Genomic DNA, 8,283 nt, shown 5'->3' with positions numbered 1-8,283 from the left:
AAATTTTGGTTACCATATCTATGGTTTAAAACCCAGATTTGCCTTTTGTTTTTTTGCAGTTTTTTTACTACAAAATATTTGTTACTATGTCTACAGTTTAAAAAACTGAATTGAATTTAATTAAAAAATTTTGTTTGTTTGTTTTTTTCCCCAACCAAATTTTTGTTAGCATTTTGTTATTTTTTTGCCATTAGGCAAAAAAAAAATTAAATTTTTTTTTATTTTGCCATAAACAGAATTTTAACAAACTTATATTTCCCATAAATTACAGAAATAATGTTTGTTTGATCATTTTTACAATTATTTTATGGTAGCTGGGTTGAACGCCAGTGCCTACCATTATATCGCCTAATAAACCGTAACTGCAGTTTGACAGAAAATGCAGAAATCTGCCGTGTTTCAGGGCGCTGGCGTGTTACTGCGTGATTCTGGGAAGCTCCCGGCGGAGCTGAAGGCCGAGGTTTGCACGCCTGGAGGGACCACTATTCACGGCATCCACGCGCTGGAGAAGGAAGGATTCAGAGCGGCTACGATGGGAGCTGTAGAGGCCGCGACCGAAAGAGCCAGAGATCTTGGGAAGAAGTAGAGTGGGAATCGTATTTATAGAGACGTTACTAAATCAGGTTATAGGAGGGATGATTAACTTAACACCTTAAAGTCTTATTTAATGCTCCAAGCATATCCAGTAGAATGTTGATTACAGATACCTTGATAATTGATTGAAAGGTGCTTCTTAAAGTACAAACGAATGGATTAATCTGAGGATGTGAATTGTGTATTCTGTTTGTGTTTTACTCACCCTCGAGGCATCCTAGGTGTATATGACTTTCTTCTTTCAGACGAATCCAATCGGGGTTATATTAAAAATCGCCCTGGCTCTTCCAAGCTCTATCATTGCAGTCATTGCAGTGTTGCAGTTGAACAGTCTCTGGATCTGGCTCGTCTGTTTCTGTGGGTTCTGAGGGAGTACGACGAGGTGGAGCCCATCATTCTGTCAGGTACTCGAGACGTGTTTGACGTCACATGTGTTGGGTCTGTTTCATCAGAGCTCATTGGTTGATCATCAAATATCAAGATCATGTTTCTCTTTTTCTTCGTTTCTTTTTGTCTAGTCGGGGAGGAGGATGAGTTGACTGTAAAGGATGCTGTGGACGCTGTGGTTGAAGCGTTCGGGTTCGAAGGGGAAGTGATTGTATCCTTTCACACCAACAGTGTCTGGAGTTTTTTTTTTTTACAGCTGACAGAATAGCAGTCTTTCTTCTGTGGAACACGATAAGATATCTTGCAGTTCAAAAAGCATCATAAAAGTAGTCCATGAATGACAGAATGAACTAACCCTCTAAACGCTCATTCACAGACTTACAGCTGAACCTTAACTAAGCTCTCTCAGTATGACACTAGTAAATCAGACGGTCAGATCAAGAAAACCGCCAATAACGCCAAACTGCGCAAATACCTGCCAGACTTCAAGTTCACGCCGTTCAAACAAGGTGATCAGCACAAGAGATGCAGCATTTACTCAGTTTTTCCAATAGTAGTAAAAAGAAGAATCTTTATAGATGTTTTTCTTTTTTTCCAGCCGTCAAGGAGACGTGTGATTGGTTTGTGGCCAATTATGACACCGCCCGTAAATGAAGATCTTCACATCAGATTGGCTGTGGGGAGCTTGAACAACCGAAGCCATACTGATCGGACACTTTCAACAATTTTTTATTTTTTTTTAAACATCATTTTTAAAACATATATATATATATATATATATATATATATACATATATGTGTATATTATTTTTTAAATAAAATGTTTAAATAAATAAATAAAAAAGTCAAAATCATTAGTTTTTACCTCCCTTTTCATGTTTATTTCAAGTTTTTCTAAAAACATACCTTTTATGTGGGATCTATTCTGTGATCAGTGCTGTGCATTTTAGTTTTTTACTGGTCATGTCATGTCACCTTTATTTATATAGCCCTTTATACAATACAGATAACGTCAAAGAAGCTTTACAGTGTTAAACAGGAAAATAATATTTCAATAATGCAAACAATATTCAGTTCTACTGGTCTGTCACCAAAGAAAGTTATTTTCTGGGTTTATTTCCTAATGATACTATACTGTATATTTAAAAATAAATTTGTATTTTGAATAATAATGCTTAATGTCTCCTTCTTTTTGCAGAATTTTGGTAATATAATGGGGTTTACAAATCATGTTACATGTCTATATTAAGCTCTATAATACTTTTTCTAAATAATTGTAATTTTTTAGACAACTTTAGACTTTGTTTGAGGTGTGAAGCTTAACTATAATTTTACTACAATTGAACTACTTTAATTTAGCACTGTGTAAAATCCATTGGGCGCTGTCTCATGAATAAATCCAAAATAAATTGTACTCATTATGGTTGAGCCATTTTACTTATTTACCTATCAAAAGCTTTGACACTTTTTCTTTTCATTAATATTTTGGTAGAACTCTGCAATAACACAAATATAACTCTGGAAATGATTGCAGTGAGACAAATATATTGAAACAACTTCTTTACATCTTCTAGATTAAAGATTAAAGGGTTAGTTCACCAAAATTAGCTTGTGTTTTACTCACCCTCGAGGCATCCTAGGTGTATATGACTTTCTTCTTTCAGACGAATCCAATCGGGGTTATATTAAAAATCGCCCTGGCTCTTCCAAGCTCTATCATTGCAGTCATTGCAGTGTTGCAGTTGAACAGTCCACAAGTCGTCAAATAAAGCTCGCGCATTCATAATAAAACGTGCCGCAGACGGCTCCGGGGGATGAATAAAGGCCCCCTGTAGCGAATCCATGTGTTTTTGTAAGAAAAATATCCATATTTCAAACGTAATAAACACTTTTCCCTCACTTCCGCTGACTGTCATCCACTGAAGCCGTTCCAGTTTTTTTGCAAATTAATCAAATATTGATTGTCAACCTTAGCATCTCAAATAAAATATGCAGTAATGAGGGTTTATTTTATTTGACATTGGCAATTTTTTGCAAAATCAAATTTTGGTTACCATATCTATGGTTTAAAACCCAGATTTGCCTTTTGTTTTTTTGCAGTTTTTTTACTACAAAATATTTGTTACTATGTCTACAGTTTAAAAAACTGAATTGAATTTAATTAAAAAATTTTGTTTGTTTGTTTTTTTCCCCAACCAAATTTTTGTTAGCATTTTGTTATTTTTTTGCCATTAGGCAAAAAAAAAATTAAATTTTTTTTTATTTTGCCATAAACAGAATTTTAACAAACTTATATTTCCCATAAATTACAGAAATAATGTTTGTTTGATCATTTTTACAATTATTTTATGGTAGCTGGGTTGAACGCCAGTGCCTACCATTATATCGCCTAATAAACCGTAACTGCAGTTTGACAGAAAATGCAGAAATCTGCCGTGTTTCAGGGCGCTGGCGTGTTACTGCGTGATTCTGGGAAGCTCCCGGCGGAGCTGAAGGCCGAGGTTTGCACGCCTGGAGGGACCACTATTCACGGCATCCACGCGCTGGAGAAGGAAGGATTCAGAGCGGCTACGATGGGAGCTGTAGAGGCCGCGACCGAAAGAGCCAGAGATCTTGGGAAGAAGTAGAGTGGGAATCGTATTTATAGAGACGTTACTAAATCAGGTTATAGGAGGGATGATTAACTTAACACCTTAAAGTCTTATTTAATGCTCCAAGCATATCCAGTAGAATGTTGATTACAGATACCTTGATAATTGATTGAAAGGTGCTTCTTAAAGTACAAACGAATGGATTAATCTGAGGATGTGAATTGTGTATTCTGTGTAAAATGGAATAGTCTTAAAGGGATAGTTCATCCAAAAATGAAAATGTGATGTTTATCAGAGGTAAAAAATTATATGAATACTGTTCGGTTTCTCGCACAAACCGATCGTTTCGTGTCTTAGGACATCAATGTGTTGTCATGAGCCGCAGGGTTTAATTTGGATTTGTCTATGCATGTTTTTTTTACTCTCATAGATTTTGTTACCATTGCCATGCATTATACGACTGATGATAGACTGCAACGGTTAAAGTTAAAAATCATCATATGTGTTCTACTGAAGAAACAAAGTCACCTACATCTTGGATGCCCTGGGGGTAAGCAGATAAACATCACATTTTCATTTTTGGATGAACTATCCCTTTAAGGAAACAACATACAGACACTGTAAGTTACACGTCTGTTACATGTCTCTATGATTTCTGTGGCGCTTGATAAAGCACTGGAATTCAGAAACAGAAATATATTTATTTCTGAATATATATATTCAGAAATATATTTCTTTTGTTCACACAGATTCAAAGAATATGTAAAAATCATATTAAATATAAAATAAATTAATCCGTATGAGATACGTTTTGTTTTGTGAGCTCTTAGAAGTTTTTAAAGCCTTATTTAATGACTGTGCACACTACATATTAAAATATTTAGGAAAAAAATCAAAGAAATACAATTTAATTGTTTCACAACAATACAGTAATAAATATTGTGTAATATAAATAATATGATAAAATTCCTAGATTAATAAATATAAATAAATGCAGGATATAAAGTTTGTATCTGAAGAATTTATCACAAAAAAATAAGATATTTTTATCTTTCAAAGTATTTTCAGCACCAGTAGTTTCCCTAAAAGCTTTTACACTTTAAAAATAGCAAAAAATGTAAAGAATAACAAAATAAAAGTATATATATATATATATATATATATATATACTGTGTGTGTGTGTGTTTAGTTTATTATATATAATAAATATGTATTATTATTATTATTACCTGTGTTGAAGTCTAACGATAAAATATCAGATCTATGTATGTTTTAAAGAAATGTCTGTTTGCATGTGAATGAAAAAGTTTGCATATATGGATATAAGAATTAATATTAAAATGCACAAAATGAATCAACACGTATTTTTATTTGTATAAAATGTCTTTAAGAATACAATTACAGTTTAACTTTGGATTAAAACACCAACTTCTCGATTCAAACCAGAGGACAGATGTTATATTACAGCTGTAATAATTCTTAAAAATCCATGCTTTGACTCTTGTTTCCACAAAAGAATAGAAATGAACGGCTAAAAACATATCTCTTCTATCTTCATTTGACCCTCTAACTCTAGCACTCTCTATTCTAATTCTAAGAAGAAGAAAAAAACACTTGCACTCTCTATTCTTTTTCTATTCTTTTGACTTGTTTTATTTTTATCTTTTAAAAAGAGGCTCTAACTCTAGCATTCTCTATTCTAATTCTATTCTATCTTCTTGTTTTCTTTTTCTTTTTTTTTTTATAAAAAATGACCCTCCAACACTATATAATCTATTCTTTTTCTATTCTATCTTCTTGTTTTCTTTTTCTTTTTTATAAAAAATGACCCTCTAACACTAGCATTTTCTATTCTTTTGACTTGTTTTATTTTTATCTTTTTAAAAAGAGCCTCTAACTCTAGCATTCTCTATTATTTTTCTATTCTGTGTTCTTGTTTTCTTTTTATTTATTATATAAAAAAGACTTGTCACAGCGCTTACATATCATTGCCGTTTAGTTGGTTTTGACTGCTTCTATTGTCCTCATTTGTAAGTCGCTTTGGATAAAAGCGTCTGCTGCTGAATGACTAAATGTAAATAAATGGGCTGTTCACGTCGTTTGATGACGTCACAGACGCAGTCGCACTTGGAAACAGTGACAGAATGTACCATGTGGGGAAAAAAATGTCGTGACAAAATAATCATTTAAAACACTCTTCTGTGGCGCAGTTATGTGGTGTGTCTATATGTATACAAATAGCAACCTGACTCAAACACATTTAAGCCGCATCAGTGTAATGTTTGGTGGTTTTGTGGCGGTTTTGAGGTGGTGATCTCCCCCCGCTCTTGAACGCGAATGGTTCGCGCGGCTCTCGCTCATTCCTTCTGTTCCGAGCAGCAGCGATTCATTCAACGTCAACCAAAGCGCTTAAAGTGAGTATTTATGTGGGAAAATTAGGTGGTGTTTATGCTCATTTGTTGTTTTTCTTGGTTTATATGAATAAATAATACTGTGCTGGGTGTTTATCGTGCTCAAAAACCGGTTAGACGTCTTTCCTACGTTTATTTATTAATGTAAGAATAATCAATACGTGATCGATACATGACAGAAAGTCAATCACTGTCATAATGGAAATATGATTAACTTGTATAATATCTAGTATGTTGTTTGATGGGCCTGATGACAGCTCCATGTGCAGGAAGTCCAGATGATCAGGAATAATGACGCATTCTCTTGTTAAATCCGATGAAATCCGGAGATTTGTACACATTTATTGGTTTTTGATCTCTGGATAAAACCTATTTATTTTCTGAATCAACAAAATTAGTCATTATTAGGTTTTAAAATCCACCTTTTTCTCCTAATTGCGCATTCAGATCTGCTGATCTTAACAGTCATGCTCAATAGAAACTGTCAGCTAATGGAAAAGTGAATCACTGAATCATCAATGAACTGACTTTAGCTGAAAAATTACTCTTTGTTATTGTCCTCTTGCAACTATTTTCCTGTTTGACACTTTAAAGTTGCTTTGACACAATCTGTATTGTATAAAGTGCTATATAAATAAAGGTAAACAATGTATATAATTTAAACTATTAAAAAATAATAGTTGTAAATAGTAATATTAACCTATTTTTAGTCACATTAGCCTAGTTGGTAAATGTTCATGTACATTAAGTTACCTTGATCATAAAAGTAGTAACCGAAAAATACTATTGTGCACATGGCACCATTATAATACTAGGGGTGGACCGATATGTGTTTTTTTAGGGCCAATACTGATTATAAGAGATTAAGGAGACCGATATTTTGAACCGATATGTCTGGTGTAAAAATGAAAATTAATGTCAAAAGTAAGAATAATAACAAGAGCTCTGACAAAAACTTTCTTTAAATGCTTTTAAATTATTTTATCGGCAAATCGGTTTTGAAAATGACTTTATGCTTAATATTGGCACCGATAATCGGTCGACTCTTATGGTGTGTTCACACCAAATGCAAATTTAATTATTCGCGCGAGTAGATTACACACAAAGTCAATGCAAAGACGCAAATAGAGGCAAATTCGCACCAGGCGACGAGTTTGCCGCGAACGCGCTATATTCGCCTCAACCGCGTCTTCGCGCAATTTGAAAAATTTCAACTCGAGCGGAAAATTCACATGGCGCATTGTCGCGTAAGCCAATCAGCGCTGGAGGCGGCTGTCAACCAGGCACAGTTCCTGGAGAAAATGGTGAAAATTCAAGTTTTGTGCGCCGTGAACCCAGACAGGTCGGCGTTTGGCTTTCCGGCGCAGTTGGGTCTTCCACAAAAACAGGTACAAAGCAGAGATCGTAGTTATTTCCACCATGGTTGATCGCACAATGTTTTTATTTACGCGAGTGACGCGAAAAACATCCCGCGAGTAATCTAGAGCAGTGACGCGATGCGCATATTCGCTTCACGTTTGGTGTGAACACACCAATAGATAATACCATATTTTTTGGACATACTACCAGTCAAAAGTTTTTGAACAGTAAGATATTTAATGTTTTTTAAAGAATTCTCTTGTGCTCACCAAGCCTGCATTTATTTGATCCAAAATACAGCATCATTACTCCAGTCTTCAGTGTCACATGATCCTTCAGAAATCATTCTAATATGCTGAAAGTTTAGAAGAACGGCATTTATCTGAAATAGAAAACTTTTGTAATATTATAAATGTCTTTATCCTCACTTTTGATCAATTTAAAGCATCCTTGCTAAATAAAAGTATGAATTTCTATCATTTATATATATATATAAAAACAAAAAAATGAATCTAATGTTCTGAAGAGTATGTGTGGTAGTCAGTCACCGCACCGGTGTGGATATTGTACTTTGCACTCACAGATTCTAGCCTACGTCTTTGAATATATGACTCAAATAAGCATTTTCACCGTATATTGTCATCTGAACTAGTAAGTAATAAGTCTGCCACTAAGTTCTGACCAACTGAGGAAAAATGCATTACAATAAATCGCGCTACCAGTGGTGATTTAATCTGAATTAGCTCATATCACATCAAACCGTGCAAATTATTATTATTGTTATTAGGGATGTCAACGATTAATCGATGATCGATTAATTGTCGATAAGAGATGCAATAGATTAAAGCTATCGATGGTCGATTAAGCAGTTTAATTTTGGGCTGCGTGCGGCTCATGCGCAAAACACGTGCGAGCGGCTGTGAGTGACGGTGACGGTATAT

General features: G+C 34.3%; 2 protein-coding genes across 3 annotated transcripts in view; both read left to right on the top strand.

Moving 5' to 3' along the window:
* The first annotated feature begins 379 nt into the window (after window positions 1-379).
* Window positions 380-1,698, top strand: LOC107655835 (GDP-L-fucose synthase-like). Its single transcript, XM_016443420.1, has 5 exons — window positions 380-582; window positions 910-998; window positions 1,113-1,192; window positions 1,391-1,490; window positions 1,580-1,698. The coding sequence occupies exons 1-5, from the start codon at window positions 380-382 to the stop codon at window positions 1,633-1,635; spliced, it is 528 nt and encodes a 175-aa protein (XP_016298906.1). The 3' UTR covers window positions 1,636-1,698.
* A 4,184-nt stretch (window positions 1,699-5,882) lies between these two features.
* LOC107655838 (elongation factor 1-delta-like) overlaps window positions 5,883-8,283 on the top strand; it is a 16,614-nt gene continuing 14,213 nt past the window's right edge. For both annotated transcript variants that reach the window (XM_016443425.1, XM_016443424.1), the window contains exon 1: window positions 5,883-5,986. In XM_016443425.1, the coding sequence (XP_016298911.1) occupies window positions 5,910-5,986 (77 nt within the window). In that variant the 5' untranslated portion in view covers window positions 5,883-5,909. The remainder of the gene's footprint in view (window positions 5,987-8,283) is intronic.

The sequence above is a fragment of the Sinocyclocheilus anshuiensis genome, unplaced genomic scaffold (assembly GCF_001515605.1).
Source record: "Sinocyclocheilus anshuiensis isolate Anshui unplaced genomic scaffold, SAMN03320099.WGS_v1.1 scaffold1603, whole genome shotgun sequence".
In the NCBI taxonomy this organism is placed as follows: domain Eukaryota; kingdom Metazoa; phylum Chordata; class Actinopteri; order Cypriniformes; family Cyprinidae; genus Sinocyclocheilus; species Sinocyclocheilus anshuiensis.
This window is presented reverse-complemented; position numbering and strand designations above follow the sequence as displayed.

Coding starts and splice junctions, on each gene's coding strand:
- LOC107655835 (XM_016443420.1), top strand. CDS start 380: ATGCAGAAATCTGCCGTGTTTCAGGGCGCTGGCGTGTTACTGCGTGAT. Junction 999..1,112: donor GGAGCCCATCATTCTGTCAG/GTACTCGAGACG, acceptor CTTTTTGTCTAG/TCGGGGAGGAGGATGAGTTG. Junction 1,193..1,390: donor GGTTCGAAGGGGAAGTGATT/GTATCCTTTCAC, acceptor AAGCTCTCTCAG/TATGACACTAGTAAATCAGA.